Here is a 19,622-nt window from a genome sequence, read left to right on the forward strand (position 1 = left end):
GCTATAAGAGCAGGTGCCATACCTTCTCTAAGCACCACTCTTTCATAAGCAGGGAACTTAGTTTGGACGGGCTGAGCGGAAAGGTCCTCTCTGCTCTTCCTCAGGTTTCGTTTGGAGCTACGGAGGCCTCTGAACCTCCAGAAGTCGGCCCGATCCCCTCCTGGAGTCTTTGGGAGAGTGTACTGGACACTCGATAGCTGCTCAGCTCTGCAGGACACAAAACATCAGTCCAAACTTAAATGACAACACTTCAAACAAGCATGACCGAATGCCAACTAATACAAATGGTTTCAGTACCTATTCTTGTTTGGGATGATGCCCCGCTCCACCTCCTGGTGGTTCTTGCCGATGCGGATGGCGAGCCAGGAGCCCAATTTGCCATTGTAAAGGGTGTCAACCACTCTAAAGACCTCACCCTTGTTGAAGCTCAGGCCGTAGGGCGACTCCTTCTCATACTCAAAATGGGTCCTGATGTAGAACGAGTCTCCAACGTCGGACTCTACAATGCGCCGATACACTAGGAAGAAAATAAATTTATGTTATTATTAAGCAGTCCTGCTAAAAAAAACTTGAACCCGTTTAAACTTGAACCCGTTTGGTTTTGCTGGCCAGTCTAACAAGTGCCCAAAATTCCTTGAAAACAACCTCATCAAGAACCAGAGTAGCCTGACCACTGAAAACCAGCTTGGTGGTTTTCTTGAGTAGGTTGTAAAAGATTCCATCCCTCCACAGAATCTTTTTGCCCGTGGACATTATATTACCAAAACCAAAGTAGTCAAATTAAACTTTTATATTACTTTGTGTTGTCAGTTAACTTTTGGTTAGCAAGCTAACAACCAAGCTTAGAATTGGGTTAACTGATTAAAAAAAGCTGTTTCAATTAGTACAATTCTGATCATCCATTTGAGATAGAAAAAGATAACCGATTAACCTACTATCTTAGCATAGTGCTGACTGGTTAAGAAAAGCTGTTTTGATTAATTAGATTCTGATCAAGCATTGAGATAGGTAACAACTTGGCTTACTTGCTAAGCATAATGGTAACTGGTTAAAAAAACCGCCTCTTTTGATTAGCGGGAAAAAGATTTTATGATAACACGTTCATTTTTGAACTAACTAGCTTACAATAGCACTAACTGGTTACAAAACATTAAAATAGCACTCATTTTCACACATTTACAAGTGGTGCTCACTGCAGAGCCAAACGACATCCAGCTCCACATCTCTGGCCGACTATAATTACATAAAAAAAAAAGATATTCAGGGAAGGGCTCTTCTCCCATGGCTCTGCAGGGAGCAGCATCTCCACATTTAGGCAATTAGGCCATAAAGAATTGATTGGATGTAATCAAGCTAGGTTATGATATTATTGGTTAAATTATTTTGCAAATGAAAATACATTAACATGCTCGTCCTCTATTGCTACTTTCATTTTCTACTGATGTTACAACCATTTAGGCTTTGTTGTAACAAACTCAAACAAGTCTTTGTCTATTCTGGAACTTTTGTTGATGCAATCAATTCCTGATGGATAAAATCAAGCCTGCCCTAAATCAAGTCACGTATACCAAGACCTGACAGATTGCATCCTCACCATCTTTCTTTTTCTGGGCTAAGATGGTGACCTCCTCTCCTTTGGGCAGGTCCAGCAGAAACAGCACTGCCTCCTCACGGATGATGTTCGCGAAATCCACGTTGTTTACCTGGAAAGGGTTTGAAGAAAAGCTAATTAGAACAAGAAACCTCCTGTTTAAAAGGGACTAATGAATGGGCAGAAAGTTTCAAGAGGCAGGTTTGTGAAAAAGTGTGATTGTGTGGTGGGTGGTGAGGATTGCGAGAAAAGGGAAAGTGACAAATGTTCTGAATAAAGAATAAGCATGTTGGAAAAACCCAGCGAGGAAAAGAAAGAGGCTGCGTTTGGCAGTGAGGTGAAGGAAACCAACGTCACCGGGGAAACCATCTCGAGAGAAGGCAAGCATCTTCACACACTGAGGTTTAATGCCATCTATACAGCACAAGAGGGACATTTTGGGAGGGGGAACCGCCATAAAACTAAGACTGCCAGTAAAGAGCCCGTAAACAGAAGGTTATAAAAGCCGGGACACCAAATCTCCCTTCACCCACAGGCCTTTAAGAGTCCCACTCCGGTTATTCATCACAAGAGCTAAACGCCACCACAAACAACAGGCTGAACGGCCAAGAAACTGTAAGAGATGCAATAGCTTGAGCACAAACCAAGCAGGTATAAAAATCAGATGCACATTCACACACACGTTGTGTTTTAATGTTTTATAGGGACTTTCCATAAAAGTAATGATTTTTATACTGTACAAACTGTATATATTATATCCCCTTACACTTACCCTATGCATTACACAAAAACTTTCTGCATTTTTACATTTGCAAAAAACACTTATTATGGTTTTTAAGCTGTTTTCCTCAAGGGGACCAAAAAATTTCCCCACAAGGACAAGTATTTCAGGTATTGCCATCTTTGTGGGGATATTCTGTCCCCATAATGTAGGGTTTTAAAGGCCACACACACACACACAGATCCAAATAATGGCCAGCAAATTATGCTGAGTCCTCATACCAATTATTAGCAAAATGTTAAGGCAGCATCACATGTATTTTTTTACAGATGATTCTGCGGTGAACTCAAAATTCAAGATGGTAGAGGATGATGGAGTCAAAAGGATTCTATATTATAAGCAAAATTATTACAATATTGAATTGTATCATAAGAAAACGATAGTGCGCATGCACCGAACGTGTCTTTCCGTGCTCACAGCCAATTATACTTATCAACTGTGCGCAAGACGAAGCAGAACGCAGAAAATGAAGTCTACCCGGGCCTTAATGCGCCTTTGATGAAAAAATCTTAGTGAGCCCAAACTTTTGAAATGAAGTGTATATGAATATTAAACTTTTGTTTTTGATTTGATTACTTGTGCTTCATGTAGATAATACCCTCATAAAGATAAGTGTACATTAAAGGCTTATAAAAATGAAGGGTAAAAATACTTCTTGAGACATTTTTATAATATAATATGCATTTTTGTAATAAAAATAAGTAAAATAGTTATTTATAAGCCTATTAGAGCCATAAGAAATGTTTCTTGGTCAGCAAATCATCATATTAGACTGATTTCTGAAGGATCATGTGACACTGAAGACTGGAGTAATGATGCTAAAAATTCAGCTTTGATCTCAGGAATAAATCACATTTTAAAATATATTCAAATAGAAAACAGTTAAGAGTAATATTATTTCACAATATTACTGTATTTTTCATAAAATAGATGCAGCCTTATTGTCAATGTCAGACTTCTTTCAAAATATTACAGAACCCAAAACTTTGAACAGTAGTGTGTTTATAAATATACTTTGTACACATTTATACACAAGTTGTTTGAGAGTGAAAAGAGACTACCGGTAACTTTTACATAATCCGATATGCTTCATGGGAGTGGGCAGTTACTGTCGAGTTCTTTTGCCATAGTTCTTGCTTCCACAGTAACGGTGACGTTCTGATTGGTGGATCACTAGCAACCAAAAGTACAGTCTCTCGATGACCTTTAGAAGTAGTTGCCTATGTAGACAGCTTTGATAGACTGAAGTTTTCGCAGTAATTAATCAGTGAACTCACCCTGAGAATCTGGTCTCCCTCCTCCAGGCCCTCTTTAGCAGCAGGACTGTCCTCCAGAACTCCTGCCACAAATATCCCGACATCATTCCCGCCAGCGAGTCTCAATCCAACACTCTCGCCCTTCTTAAACTTCACCAGCTTCATGCTCGGCCTGAGGGTGGACACACAAACATGCATCTAGGGACGTTTCATTCTCAACATCTCGAAAACAGTTTTGGGTTTGGGCAAGTTGGTGAGACGCACCGTAAAATGCTGTCATCATTTGTGACGCTGGGCACAGGGGCGTCTGCCGGACTAACAGGCAGGTCCACGTCAGGCTGGCCGGGTTGAGCGTACACAGGCTTGGGCTCTGAGGAGATTAAAGCACATTGAACAGCTGAGTAAAATACACACACACACACACACACAGAATTGTCACCACATGAGCTTGTCGCACACTGGGAGGTCAAAGACGCCCAGCGGGACGAAGCAGGTGGGAAGACACTGTCACCACTGACACACTCCTGCTGCGCACAGACACAAGCCCACGTGCACAGGCAGAGAACGTTCGATCACAGTGAAACCATGTGTAATGACCTCTGACCTGGCAGAGGGGGGAGCTGTTTCTCTTCTCTGGCTGCGCTCTGCTCTTTCGGCATCTCCTCCACCATCTTAGCAGGTAGAGGAAGCGGACCAGCCTTGGAGATCCTGTCTTCATCACGGCTCCTGTGACTGGGGGTGTAAAGAAGAAAAGCTGTTAGAATCCCACACAGGAAATTATTCCATACATTAGTCTTTAATGAGAGTGTGGATGAATCATTCTTTTAAGTTGTTTCTTTTTAATGCTTTGGTCAAACTGATATGAGAAGAAGCAATTTACTCAGTGGATTGTGTGTGACAAGTTTGTTCTGAAGTAACACAAGAAGGGGAGTGATATGTTTGAACCATAAGCAATGCAAAATTCAACATTGCCTTAAAAATGGGATTATCTGGAACAAATACAATTAGAATCTCAACTAGAGTGACATCAAACTCCAATATCTACATTTACATGTACAACTAAATAAAAACACGGGCAAAAGACAATATTATTATCGATACATTTTACAAATCAGTGTTGAATGATGAATCAGTTTTGAATGATGATTTGTGAATTAATCTTCTGAATTCATTGAAATAATCTAAATGAACCAAATCTCTAACATGAAACAGACTTCCCAAATTGTTTTCACTAACTGTTATGTATTGTACAAAATCAAAATTATTATAACTTAAAATATGACTATTTACAACTATTATTGATTCACTAAATACTTATTTGTCTTACAAAAACTACAAAAACTTACAAAAACAAACTATTGGAAATATTTTTGAACAATGACTGAAACGAATCAGTATTTTTTTTCTCTCTTCAAACTAACCAAATCACTCAAATGAATCAGACCTCCCAAAATCAACTTTACTGGTATCCATATACAAATATCAGATATCTGATAAGATGGATATAAAGATCAGAGATTAAATATGGACTTCTTACACAACAAATGCCTGATGTCTGGTAACACTTTACTTAACTAACACTTTAAACTAATCAGTTTTTATTTATATATTCATTGAAACAGTCTAAATCAAATGTGCTCAAATGAATCAGATATCAAATTCAATTTTATAAGCTAAACAGCTTTTCTCCGAAGGCCACAAACATCCTCGACACAAGTACCCAAACGCAGATGTGAACGCTTGGCAAACCAAATCGATATCAGTATATCAATGAAGTACTTCATTGATATATATATCAACGCAATATTGTGTTGTGGCGGTACCCGACCTCAGTAACCTGGAGTATAGAGTTACCTTCATATCTGTGCTATTAAAACCAGAGGTCAAGCATTGAACTTACTTTAACAAACTTGCTTGAAAAGATTCTTAAATAGTTGCTCCCCTATACCGTCCCTTGTGGCAACGCTGAGAATGCAAAGCGTTTGAGTTCATGTACTTGGTAGAGTATGTTTCAGGCCGTAAGTGAATGTACATCAACAACACACCTGTAAACCAAGACACTGAAATATACGGTACAGTGTGGAATGAGATGAGCTTTGTGCTGTTCGGTTAAAGCTTTTGATGATTAATGCATGCTCTGCTCTCAGTAGGACAACCAAAAAACAACGCCGCTTTTTCCACACTATCGAGCCAAAGCACACAACCCATAAAACACTGTTTACACTGAAAGACAAATGGCAGATGAGAGCGAGGTAGATGGGGAGAGAGGGAGGACGTTGTGTGGCTAGGGCAGTTAGTTAGTCTTGAAGGTCACAGCTGTGTTTTGCAGCTCCTTTGTTGGACTATATTTAGTACAGACCATCTGATCTGGAGTAATGGAGGAGAGAGAGAGAGAGAGAGAGAGAGAGAGAGAGTAAGAGAGAGAGAGTAAGAGAGAGAGAGAGAGAGAGAGAGAGAGAGAGAGAGAGAGAGAGAGAGAGAGAGAGAGAGAGAGAGAGAGAGAGAGAGAGAGAGAGAGAGAGAGAGAGAGAGAGAAAGAGAGAAGGACTCCAGGTGCACCACCGCCATTGTGGCACTCCAAAAATCGGCACATGGCCAGAGATGACGGGTCCTGCCCGTGACCTTTATTGTCACGGTAAACAACAGCGGGCGACATCCACGGATTGCAGAAACTCTCCATCTCTGCAGGGCCGGGCCGCCACATGTGGTCCTGTTTTATTCATGACAATGACGAATATCTTTCTCAGCAACGGTGTGGCGCAATAAAAAGCCTTGGCTGATTGAGGATAAGTGTATGGCATAATGCACTATAACTTAAAGTATTAAAGACGCCATTGGTGCACTCGAGGCTCTTTACAGTTATTATAATCAAAATTAACTACAAGAGAAAAATGCTCCGTGTTGTTGGGATGGCACTTGCATTGCATGTTGTGCTCTGTTTCGAAGAAATATGGCATTCTGATGTGATGAGTTTTTATTCTCAACAGGAAATTAGATGTGTAATTCAGTACGTCCTTAACTGGGACCTACATTTTACATCGGACGTTAAGTGCCGACCCAACACTTTTTTATAGTACAAAAGTGAACAAAAATGTCCTTAAATTTAACACCAAAATGTATAAACACTACTAGTTTCGAGAATGAGAACATGCCCATGTTGGCATCTGCCTGATTTGGCTAGCATCCATCAAGTGCCCAATGACATCAAATATCGTAGAGTCCGACTGGACGTTGTAGAGACTTTGACATCAACATACCATTCAACTTGTTTCGTACACAAGATTCAAACCGATGTCTATGATACTTGTCAATGCCAGTTGTTCAGCAAAAATGCCATGTGACTAATCAATCTGAAACATCATGATTAGTCTGACTGGCTGATGGCAACACAAGGGCGCCAACGAGACATAAAAGGTAGCGGACAGGCAAAACTAGAAATCCATTTTGATTTATATTTATGCGTTGTCTCTTATGTTCTCAGAGGGACACTCAAACATTGACACGGTTCTCTAAAGGTTTTTCACAAATGTCTTACAGTAATGATAATGAAACATTCTTTCAAAGTCATCTGGTCTTCCCATGATGTTTGGAAAATGACAAAATTGAATGTTTCCTTAAAGGAATAGTTCACTTCAAAATGAAAATTCTGTTATCATTTACTCGCCCTCAAGATGTTTCAAACCTGTATGAATTTCTTTTTTCTGCTGAACCCAAAGAAAGACATTTTGAAGAATGTTGGTAACCAGACAGTTGATGAACCCCATTGACTTCCATAATATTTTTTTTTCTAATTACGGAAGTCAATGGGGTTCATCAACTGTCTGGGTACCGACATTCTTCAAAATATCTTCTTTTGTGTTCAGCAGAATAAAGAAATTCATACAGGTTTGAAACATCTTGAGGGTGAGTAAATGATGACAGAATTTTCATTTTGAAGTGAACTATTTCTTTAATATTCCAATCACTGAGAAAAAAACTTTTTTCAGAGAACTTATTACTGTTCAGAGAACATTCGGAATAATATTATAATAACTTAAGGGGAATGTCATAAAACATTCATAGAACATATTTTATTAGTTGAGAAACCCTTTTCGCCAACATGGTGCCTTGCCCATTCTGGCACCATTCCAGGTTTCCACCCCCCAAAAAAGGTGGTTCTCATATTAAACAAAAATTGACTCCTCAGCGTTTCCATCCATTAAACCTGTTGGTTCTCAAACCAGGAATTCAGTGATGTTCTAATCAGAAATAGTTTACAAAGCAGCAACACACTAAGCTTTCAGCACGCTGCCTCTGTCTTCACCGATTCCAAATTTGTGCGTCTACGCACATGGTGCAGGTGGTACTTGAATCCTATTGGACGACTTTCAAGGATGGTTGGTAGAGCAGATGTGCCTGTAATACCTAGAACTCTCTAAGGCAGAGAATTACTACTACAAAAGATGTTAAAAGCAGCATGTTTTCGCCTACACTGCGGAACTGACAGCAGCAGCCCTTTGGAGCACGTGTGTATTTGTAGGTTACCGACAGACGCCCCTATACTTGTCTTTGCTCAGCAGGAAAGGGGTAACAGCTGAGACCAGTTCTGTGAAATTGAATAAATGAGAATGAATGGAGGGATGTGTTTGATGTCAGAGATGTCGCATGCTGCGATTAGGCACACAAACCAATGAATTCCCTGTACACAAGTTGGTTTGTTGGGCTGCATTCCCTTGGAATCACGTTGGAATGAGGAAATGAACATGTCAGGTACTTCTCATAAATTTTCAGCATACCACACACACGTTGGGTTACATCACTTTGTGAAGCGGCCCTGTCACATGCTTTAGTGCAAAGCTCACAAAAGCGTTAGTTTGGTTAGCTATGTTCGAGACACTTGCGTTAACCGGACCCATAAACTTACACTGGCCGGGTTCTCTGAGTCGTCGGCCCTGCGGCCCTGATTCAAAACAAGAATCAGAAGAAACTTCATGAACACCTACAAACCTGAAGGTCTGTAAACATGTGTGTGGTCAATTCTGGCTTGTGTGAAGTGTGTCATTTCCTCTTCTAAAATAAAAGCCAGCCAACCAGTTGGAGCCTTCTCAAAAACACAAAAAGAGCATACTTTCATAGTGCCAGAGAGTTTCCTCTCTTCGTAAGTCAACCTACAAATGACCCTACTGATGCTTTACCATCAAAAAAATAACACACTTCACCTTTAAATTTAAGGTTTCATTTAGGAGGATGGCACATTTGCAGGGAGATGAAATTCCTCTCATCCTCTACCGCTGTCACACCCTGGTTTATCTATCTAGGACACATCCAATTTACAGGAGCGTTTTGTCAAGAGCTGCGGTACCGTCTGACAGAACCTTTTCTCATATGCCTGTTCTCATATCAGCGGTGAGCAGGCCTGAAACTTCAGCTATGAAAGTTCAATCTGTTGAAACTTATAAAAACAGGAAGACTTTAATAATCGGGGGGGGGGGGGGGACGGGACTATTTGGAGATGATTTGGCTCCAAAGGGTAGTATATTTACGCCTGGTGAATCAGACAGCTTATTTCATTTGTACCAACATCTTGTGTTAAAAGTAATAAACACAGGAAAGGTTTCGGACCTGCCATTGCTGATCTGCGGTGGAGAGTGTCTGGAGTGGTCCGAGGGCTCTGAGCGGCGGTCCGGGGATCGAGACCGGCTGCTTCTCTTCCGCTCGTGGGATCGGTTGGAATGATCGGAGGCCACGGAGTGGATGTCTGAAATATCTAACACAAAGATCACATGATTTCACACCATTACATGTGTTTGTGTAAGTCAATCTAAAGTATTGCTATTGGGATATTCTATTTTTCCCTAAAAAATCCTGATGGAATCAAATAAGAATCAGCTAAGAAAAACATAAGAAAATCCAAAATAATTTATATATATATATACACATACACTTGTTTTTTTTGTTTTCATTTTAGTAAATTAAACTAAACTTATTTTAATTAGTTGCCAAGTGAACATTTCGGTTTAAGTTTTTCATCCAATACTTAACTAATTATTTTAGTTTAGCTTTATTCTTAATTCTAAAAGTTAAAGTTTTAGTTAACAGTAACAACACTGCTTTAAAACAAGAAAAACAATAACATATTTAGAAAATTAAATTAAAATAAAAACTGAAAGTATAAACCTAAACTCAATTTTAATAAATTCTATAATTGTATATAAATAATACTAAAATAAGAATTAAAAAAATAAGTATACTGTAAATAGTTTTATTAGTATAACAAAATCTAGTGAGATTTATGCTTAAAACCACAATTCTTTTATATATATAACAACTATAATGTCACGCAATTAGCTTACTTTGTTTAGATGTTTTTACTGTAAAACAAAACTTTCATTTTTTCTCTCCGTTAACAAAATTTCAATAAACTGATATTCTAAGGAATAAATAAAAAGTGCATTTATTTAGTAGGATCTCTTTGTGAATTAGTGTTACAGCTTTCTAACTATATACAAGCAGGCAGAATTGAAAAGAATAAATCAAATCCACTTTGACTGGTAGGTGTGTGTGCTGTACAGACACTCTCTCACCATCTCTGTCAGAGGCATTAGCTGAAGGTATGCTGTCATCCATGTCGGGGATATTGAGCAGGGTCGCCCTCTCGTCTCTCTGCACCACCATCTTCAGCTTGCCCTTTGACCTCTCGATCAGTTTCTTAGCATCGATCAGGGACAGATTCTCAGTCACAGTCCCATTAATCTAGTTCCAGAGTAAATGATAATAAAAAAGATGTGAGCACTGTCATTTATCTCCATTAGCAAATGTGTTCAATCTTTCATAATTCCTCACATCACTAAAAGCATCACTTCAGTCACGCTCGTCACTTACTACACTCCCTTCTCTCCCTCCATCTGTTTCCCCTCCCCTACAGGTGGTCATTTATCTTACCTTGAGCACCACGTCTCCCTCCTGTATGTTTCCGTCTCGGGCTGCCAGGCTCTCGGGGGAAATGTCCTTTACGAAGATGTGGCTGGCCAGGCGAAGCCCGTATTCTGCTTACAGAGTAAACCGCAGAAACACATACAGCATGTTAGCATATGTTAGCTATAAAGTTGCTTTTTTCCCCCTGATGGAAACCTGCACACACAACCCTTTTTCCTGTAAAAAATGACTAACTTCGTTTTTCATCCTTTAAGGCCAGGCAACCACTGCCGGCTGGTTCCATCAGTAGTGGGCGGGAATCTAAAAAGAGAAAACTAAAAAATGACTAGCCGTTGGCAATTCTATTGCCACGGTGTGCGAAGAGGGTTGACATAGCAAAAATGTCATTGGGACTAAACAATTAACTTCAAATATGTTCTGACTGGATGAGATTATGTTGTTTTGTGTAGCATTTTTCAATTTAATGGGGACAGACCACCTGGAAACTTCTTGTGCTATGTAAGGGCAAAAGTGATTGGACGACACCGGTTGGCAGGCTCGAAGCGGCCATGTTCACCTTCATTTTTGCGGGACTTGATTAGGGTGACCTTGGCTGGGCGAGGGGGGAGGTTGGAGGACACAGAGTGGCGGTCCGAGCGTGGGGACAGACTCCTCTCTCTGGAGCCGCTGCGCTCTCTGTCCCGGTCCCTCCTCCCGCCCAGCCGTTCGCCCCTGCCGCTCCTCCGGCCCGTGGCTCCGCCCCCGCTGTAGGCGCTCCGGCCGCTCCGTGCCTCATAAATCTCCTCTTCGTAACTGTCATCGTCCTCGTCGTGCTCCGACATGGTCTCGCGCTCACCCGTGCGCCCCATAGGGATCTGCACCTTCCTCTTTCTCCTGATGGTCTGGACAGAAGGAGAAACAAGACATGATTATTACATTTTTGGGCACATTTTTTATCATCTCCAATACATCTCTAAAACATTCTCTTATGGATTTCTATGCAAAATAAATGATAAAAGTGGGTCCAAAAGTGTGAGGCTACTTTAATAAACATACTTCAAATACTAGATTACCTTTAGTTAGCATTTTGAACATTTTATACAAACTAAACCTAAGTAAATAAATAAAAGTCTGAGGGGACGAGTGAAAATGCTTTTAATTACAACTGTTTTCAATACAAATTTTATAAATAAAAGTCTGACAATTTATATAATTTGAGTAAGTAGTAGAAAATACATACACATACATTATATATATATATATATATATATATATATATATATGAGAGAGAGATCGAAAGAGCGAGAGAGAGAGAGTTAAAGAATAAACAAAAAGTGGGATACATACTATTTTTGCATTCTTCCCACTTTTCCGAAGTTGCTGCACTGCATATGCATGATCCACGTTGTCCATGGAGACGGCGTTGACCATCAACACTCTGTCATTCTCCCTGCCGGGGGCAAAAAGTGCAAAAAGCAGTAAGCAAAAGTGCCACTCCAGCCGATCTCAGTGCAAAGCTTGATCAGCAGTCCTGCGCACTCATGCGTTTACACGCTAAGAAACTCCATGAGGCTGAAGAGCAGATTTTAATTTTATATATACATAAAATCAATTGATTACTTGATTACTAGAAAAAGAAAACTTTTCATTATAGTCTAGAAATAGAATAAATATATTTGATAATACACATGTACAGTGGGTCCAACTGTACTCTCAAAGAATTAGTGAAAATGCTTTTAAATTGGCTATTTTCTAATATAATACAAATGTTTTCAATACAATTTATGAGTAATAAGTATATATAAATTATAAATAATATATTATCTATTAAATATTAATTTCTTTAGGTGGCATCCCAAACATTATTAATATCATCTGGTATTTCTGGGAATCGTGCATAATGTGTTTAGGAGGAATAATTCATAAAACATACAGCAGTGGCCAAAAGTCATTTCCGGTGGGGATATTTGTTTTTAATGACCCTACAAGTTCGACTAAACCATCAAAATATAAGGTAAGTATTTTATATTTTTTTAAATATGAGAAAAAAAAGAAAAAAAAGGAAAACGACTCGGTTACTAACGTAACCTCGGTTCCCTGAGAGGAGGGAACGAGTATTGCGTAAGTAGCTTACGCTATGGGAAAACTCCTTTTCTCGAGAATATTGAAGTCTTTATGTAAAACGCATTGCAGCTGCACAGCTGACAGCAATGAACGAAGGCAGCTCGGTCATTGGCTGTGCTGCGGCAACTTGCTCGAACCAATGACGGGGCGACTCTGAATGCGCGACCAATGAGCGCGCTTCGCGCCCGCGCGCGTCAGAGCCCGCCAAGATGGGCGTGGCCAAGAGCTATATATTGGGCGCCCCGTCATGAGAGTTCTTTAGGTTAAAACGACTGAAGCGAACTAACCAAGCACAAGCACGGCAGCTTACGCAATACTCGTTCCCTCCTCTCAGGGAACCGAGGTTACGTTAGTAACCGAGTCGTTCCCTTTCGAGAGGTCTCTCCTATTGCGTAAGTAGCTTACGCTATGGGAACACCATGCAAAACGCCGTGCGTGCTGAACCTCGCCTTATGATAGCCAGAGGCAGGTGCCTGAGCTAAAAAAGCAAAGTTATCATCCAACTAGCCGGCAGAGGCGAGCTTTATATGTGGGAAAGAATACAGAGCGGCTAGAAGGCGCTCAGTGTGACACAAGCACATACATAATCTAGATACGAACTCGTAGTTCAACTAGCATCATGCTGATAGAACATTGGAATGCAGTGTCGGGACCTGTAGGTTGTAGAACCTGATAAATGTGGACGGTGAGGCCCAGCCTGCCGCCGCACAAATATCCTCGATCGGTATCCCACTCGACCATGCCCAGGAAGAAGCCACACTCCTGGTAGAGTGTGCTTTGACTCCCCAGGGGCATTGAAGTCCCTTAGCTTCATAAGCCAGCGCTATAGCTTCAACTATCCAGTGAGAGATTCTCTGCTTTGAAACGGCGGAACCTTTCGTACGGCCGCCAAAGCATACAAACAGTTGTTCTGTCTGTCTGAATAGGGCAGAACGCTCCAAATACACTCTGAGAGCCCTAACGGGGCAGAGTAGATTAGCGTCGTGTTCGTCTGCTGGGGACGATAGCGCAGTTAGGGAGATAACCTGTGCTCTGAAGGGAGTGGTGAGCACTTTAGGAATATACCCATGTTTCGGTCTAAGGACGACCCTGCAGTCGTTAGGTCCGAATTCTAGGCAGGCAGCGCTTGTCGAAAGCGCGTGCAGGTCGCCCACTCTCTTGACCGAGGCGAGTGCCAGCAAGAGCGCAGTCTTGAGCGAGAGCTGTTTAAGGTGCACGGTTCGGAGTGGTTTGAACGGAGGCCCTTTAAGAGCGTCTAGGACAGTAGCTAGGTCCCAGATCGGCACTGAGGGGGGGCGTGAAGGGTTCATCCTCCTAGCGCCCCTTAGGAAACGAATAATTAGGTCGTTTCTTCCCAATGGACGTTCCATTACAGGGTCGTGTGATGCTGTGATGGCCGCCACATATACTTTGAGCGTGGAGGGGGCGCGGCCCGCCTCCAGAAGCCCTTGTAGAAAAGCGAGTACGTTCGTAATCTCGCATGTTTCAGGGTTCAGGCCCTTGGCATTACACCAGACACTGAACACTTTCCATTTCTGGGCATATAAGCGTCTCGTGGAGGGCGCCCGCGCCTCAGCGATGGTTTTTAGTGCTCCGCTCGTGAGGTTCCTGGGAACCCGTTGAGGGGCCATGCATGAAGGGCCCACAGATCGGGGCGGGGATGAAATATCATCCCGTTGGCCTGACTGAGGAGGTCTGGCCTCAGTGGAATCGGCCGTGGTGCAGATTGCATTTGCATCAGATCTGGAAACCATGTTTGGTTCTTCCAGAGTGGGGCTATCAGCAGCACTGCGTCTTTCTCCTCTCTGACCCGACTGATGACCTGCGGTAGCATCGCGATCGGGGGAAAGGCATATAAGGGACGGCTCGGCCAGCTCTGGGCGAGCGCATCCATGCTTTTCGTGAAAAAAAGAGGGCAGTGCGCGTTCTCCTTGGAGGCGAAGAGGTCGATCTCCGCTTTGCCAAAGGTTTTCCATAACCAGTGAATCGTCAGCGGGTTGAGAGCCCATTCTCCTGGGAGAATTTTGTCTCTGGATAGCATGTCCGCCCCCTGGTTCAGGGCACCTGGCACATGCGCTGCTCTCAGCGAGCGCAAGTTGTGCTGGGACCATAAAATGAGTCTCCTGGCCATTGAATGCATGGAGCTCGACCTGAGTCCACCCTGGCGATTTATGTACGATACTACCGTCATGTTGTCCGTTCGGACCAAGACGTGTTCGTTTCTCAGCTGTGGGAGCAGGGCTCTGAGAGCCAAAGCGACCGCTTTCATTTCCAGACAGTTTATGTGTAGGCGCTTCTCCGGGTTTGACCAAAAGCCGGAGACAGGCCTGCCCTCGTAAAGGGCCCCCCAACCTATTTTGGAGGCATCTGTCGTTATCATCTTTCTCCTTGTGTTCACACCCAGACTCACGCCTGACTGGTACCAGTCGGCGGCTTTCCAGTGCGTCAGGGCTTTTATACAGCCGTGGTTCGCTCTGATTAAAAGGTGGCCCGAACGCCACGCGTGAGTAGGGACGCGGCTCTTGAGCCAGCGTTGGAGAGGGCGCATATGCAACAATCCTAGCTGGAGTACGGCCGATGCTGAGGCCATGAGACCGAGCATCCTCTGAAACCGCTTGACGGGGGCGAGCGCGCCCGCCCTGAATGATGTTGCAAGGCGCCGGATGGTGAGCGCGCGCTCTGATGAGAGACGCGCTGTCATTTGCATCGAGTCTAGAACTATTCCCAGGAAAGAAATGCTCTGGCTGGGAGATAGTATGCTTTTTGCAAAATTGATTCTTAGACCCAGGCATTCTAAATGGCTGATAATCCAAGATCTGTGTGTTATTAACTGACTCTCTGATTGTGCTAGAATCAGCCAATCGTCGAGATAATTCAGTATTCGCACTCCCCTTCGCCTTAGGGGGGAAAGTGCTGCATCCATACATTTCGTGAATGTACGGGGAGCCAGGGACAGGCCGAACGGAAGTACTGTGTACTGGTACGACTGTCCCTCGAAAGCGAATCTCAGAAACGGCCTGTGATGAGGCGCTATTGGAATGTGAAAGTAAGCATCTTTCAGATCCACTGAGAGAAACCAATCTCCTGGGCGTACTTGCGCGAGGATATGCTTGGTTGTTAACATTCTGAACGAGCGAATCATTAGTGCTTTGTTCAGGTGTCTGAGATCTAGGATGGGGCGGAGACCGCCATCCTTTTTCGGGACGAGAAAATAGCGGCTGTAAAAACCTGCCTCGCTCAGAGAGGGGGGAACAGTTTCCACAGCGCCCTTTTCTATTAGTTTGCGCACCTCGGTGCGTAGAACATGTGAGCACTCTTTTCTCACTTTCGTCTCGACCACAGTCGTAAAACGTGGTGGTCTGCGAGCGAACTGGAGCGAGTATCCGTGCTTTACTATATTCAATACCCATTTCGGCATATCTGGAATATTTTCCCATGCCGCTGCGTGTACAGATATGGGCTGAATACAGGCTAGGGGCGGGCCGCTGTGACGCAGGGACCCGGCCAGCGAATCGCCTGAGCTCATAGCTCTCAGAGGCGCGGGCGCGCGCTGAGCAGCTGAGTGAATGGGCGCGTGTGTGATTACAGCAGCGCGCGCTGTGTCTGTAAAACTCGCAGCCTGGGCTGGGGTTGTGTTTGACACTGTAAGGACAGTGTTTATAAGTGGGGGTGCATAAACAGTGGTAGGCACACGCGTCACTTTTATAATGTTTCCCGCTTTTACTGGGGATGAATTTATAACTGTGTGAACAGTGCTTGTGTGTAGTGGTGCGTACATGACCGTAGGCACGTGATCTACATTCATGGGGTGCGCAGCTTGAGCTGGGAATGAATTTGGCACTGTTTTGACAGTATCTGGGAATGCACACCTTGTGGACATGTGAACCCTTAGTGACACAGGCAGAAAAAGACTCTTTTTGTGTTTTCTGTGCGTCGCCGTAAAAACGGCGTTTGTTTGCAGGTGAGCGAGCTCTGTGACTGGCCCATTGACTGCTGTATGAACATATCCAGCCGCCTGTAAGGGGACTGGGTAATGCTTGAGCTTTTGCAGAGAGAGTGGTCCGGCTTTTGCGAGACACGCACTCTCTCTTTTCATTCTTGTGGCTAGGACGGCTTTCGAGGCTCGGGGTTCAGCACAATCTTGGGCCGAGGACCCCGTCGCTCAGAAGGCGGCTTGCGGTTGTGAGAGCGCGAGCGGCGTCGAGCGTCAGCCTGAGGCGCGGGCTGAGAGGCGGTGGGGGCTGTTCTAGCCCGCTGCGGCTGCGGCGGCCTCTGTCTGCTCTGCGATGAGCTGGAGCGCTTGGGCAGGAAATGCCGCATAGCTTGTGAAGCATTCTGGGCCTCAGTGAAGCGTTCGGCGAAACCCTTAACCGCCGGTCCAAACAGCCCGCTGGTGGAGATAGGCGCGTCGAGAAATGGCGCCTTATCCGCGTCCTTCATCTCAGTCAGAGTCAACCACAGATGGCGCTCGAGAACAGTCAAATTAGCCATGGCACGGCCGATAGACTGGGCGGTGGCCTTCGTGGCTCGCAGGGCTATGTCAGTCGCGCTGCGTAGGTCCTTAAAGGCTTCGGGTTCGGGGCCAGACTCGTCCATAGAGCGGAGAAGCTTGGCTTGGAACACTTGAAGTACCGCCATAGGGTGAAGCGCTGATGCAGCTTGGCCGGCGGCGGCGTAGGCGCGACCGGCGAGAGCTGAAGTAGTGCGGCAGGGCTTCGAGGGGTGGGAAGCTTTGGCTTTCCATCCGGTGGTGGAGGGCGGGCAGAGATGATTGGCCACGGCCTCCTCGAGGGGCGGTGTTCCCTCGTAGCCTCTTTCCTTTGCGCCGTCCACAGAGGAGAGCGAGGAAGAAAAAGAAGGCTTTAGGCGCGCAGAGTGGGGGGCTTTCCACGACTTGGTGAGTTCGTCGTGAACTTTCCGGGAAGAAGGGAGAAGGCCTTTGCCGAGGGGCCTGCTGGCGCCCCTGCAGAAACCACTCATCCAGTCGGCTCCGGGTTGGTTCTTCGGGAGAAGACCAATCGAGCCCGAGGTCTTCCACGGCCTTAGAGAGAACGCGGATAATCTCGCTATCCATGGCGGAGCCCCCGCTCGCGCTAGCTAGCGTCGACGGGGCGGGGTCGAGAGTGGAGCCCGGCCAGTCGTCCGATGCAGCGTCGATTGACAAGCTGTCATCCATTCCCCCGTCGTCCTCGGACGCGCCGAAAGTCACAAGGCCCACCGCTCTGCTAAAGGGGTGTGGGTCCGGCTGGGTGAACTGAACCGGCGGTGGGGAAGGCAAGAGCGGCGGTGAAGCACGCGGAGACTGGCTCGGCGTGACGTCACTGAGCTCAGGTTCAGGAAGCCTCTGAGAGCGGCGCTTTTTCTTAGTGCGCGGCTCGAACAGAGGGATGGCGGCGATGGGCTCGCTCACGGCGAAAGCGGCGAGGCGAGCCCGCAGTGCGGAGAGACCCAGGTCGTCACATTCGGGGCATCCGCCCTTGGTCAAAGCAGCTTCTGCGTGGTCCCGGCCCAGGCAGCGAGCGCAGATGATGTGACGATCCCCGTCCGGGAGAAGGTCTCTGCACGACGCGCAGGAAGGCATTTGAAACAACGCCTTGGAAAATTTGCTCTTTTACAAGTGTCGCTGAGCGAACAGATGTAAATACTTGCGTGAGCAGTACGCCGGATGGCTCAGTAGGATCGCGTTAGAAGGCGGCTGAAGGTGCCGACGTCCTCGTAGCAAATCCCGCTGGTATGCCTTCGACGGCGAAGCTTCAATAATCCGGAGGATCCAGCGAAGAAGGTGTTCGCTGAAGGAGATTAAATCTAAAGAACTCTCATGACGGGGCGCCCAATATATAGCTCTTGGCCACGCCCATCTTGGCGGGCTCTGACGCGCGCGGGCGCGAAGCGCGCTCATTGGTCGCGCATTCAGAGTCGCCCCGTCATTGGTTCGAGCAAGTTGCCGCAGCACAGCCAATGACCGAGCTGCCTTCGTTCATTGCTGTCAGCTGTGCAGCTGCAATGCGTTTTACATAAAGACTTCAATATTCTCGAGAAAAGGAGTTTTCCCATAGCGTAAGCTACTTACGCAATAGGAGAGACCTCTCGAAAGGGAACTACAGCAACAGATTTATTTTACTATGAAAAAAAAAAAGCATAGAAAAACAAAAAGCTGACAGGAAAAAGCAAACTCATCAGTGATCAATATTTAGTTGGTCCTCTCTTATTTTTGCATGTTCATAATTTCTTTATATGACAGCCTTGCCAAAAAATGATGTCCTCACAATTTGGCATGTTTCACTGCGTATTCGCAACAAAAACAATTGACTCCAAGCACAACTAGAATAATCTTACAAAATCTGTAACGATTTTTGAATAATATTTGAATAAAGGGTGAAGATGTCAATTTTTTCTAGGCCAGACATCACTTTTGGCCACTAATTGTCTATTAAAAAAATGAAACGTTTAAAAGGTCACATTATTGACATTACATTCTATGTTATCATATTGACCACTAATTCAAATCAAATTGAGGAATTAAAGTGGACCTGAATTGGCATTCTCAATAAAGAAGGTAAGAGACGAGTCTTACTGCAGCAAGCCCTCGGCTGGGCCTCCCTTCAGCACATCAGATATGACGATGGACGTCTCCCCGCTCTGAAAGTGAGGGTTATCCCTTCCGCCCGAGATAGCGATCCCGAAGCCGAACCCTGGTGCCTGTGAGACACACATCTACATGTTACCCAACAGGTGAGAGGGACACCAAAACATTCACAACACAGTGGAAGAGCTAGAGAGGGACGGAATAGGACAGAGAGGATGAAAAGATACGATCGGAGGCATGGAAAGGAAGATAAATGAGGGGATGTGATGGTCAGAGAGATACAGAGAAAGGGCAGAGAAGGGCGGAGAGACAGAAAGACTGTCACAGAAATAAAGAGGAGAGAAACAATACGATAAAACTCAAGCCATGTTGGACCTGAATTCCACAAAA

General features: G+C 44.6%; 1 protein-coding gene across 50 annotated transcripts in view; it reads right to left on the reverse strand.

The window, feature by feature from the left end:
- Positions 1-19,622, reverse strand: part of tjp1b (tight junction protein 1b) — a 149,616-nt gene that overhangs the window by 16,110 nt on the left and 113,884 nt on the right. For 8 of the 50 annotated variants that reach the window (XM_077211187.1, XM_077211186.1, XM_077211178.1 and 5 more), the window contains 13 exons: positions 19,221-19,345; positions 11,870-11,972; positions 11,100-11,424; positions 10,778-10,843; positions 10,550-10,656; positions 10,192-10,360; positions 9,230-9,374; positions 4,233-4,360; positions 3,893-3,998; positions 3,650-3,800; positions 1,595-1,703; positions 298-517; positions 23-207 (listed from right to left, as the gene is read on the reverse strand). In XM_077211187.1, coding sequence (XP_077067302.1) covers positions 23-207; positions 298-517; positions 1,595-1,703; positions 3,650-3,800; positions 3,893-3,998; positions 4,233-4,360; positions 9,230-9,374; positions 10,192-10,360; positions 10,550-10,656; positions 10,778-10,843; positions 11,100-11,424; positions 11,870-11,972; positions 19,221-19,345 — 1,939 coding nt within the window. Of the gene's footprint in view, positions 1-22; positions 208-297; positions 518-1,594; positions 1,704-3,649; positions 3,801-3,892; positions 3,999-4,232; positions 4,361-8,531; positions 8,568-9,229; positions 9,375-10,191; positions 10,361-10,549; positions 10,657-10,777; positions 10,844-11,099; positions 11,425-11,869; positions 11,973-19,220; positions 19,346-19,622 lie in introns of all 50 variants that reach the window. The other 42 variants (XM_077211189.1, XM_077211173.1, XM_077211171.1 and 39 more) reach the window with 10 other exon arrangements.

This window comes from Siphateles boraxobius, unplaced genomic scaffold, assembly GCF_051911475.1.
Source record: "Siphateles boraxobius isolate OS27281-9 unplaced genomic scaffold, OSU_SipBor_1 65, whole genome shotgun sequence".
Classification (NCBI taxonomy): Eukaryota; Metazoa; Chordata; class Actinopteri; order Cypriniformes; family Leuciscidae; genus Siphateles; species Siphateles boraxobius.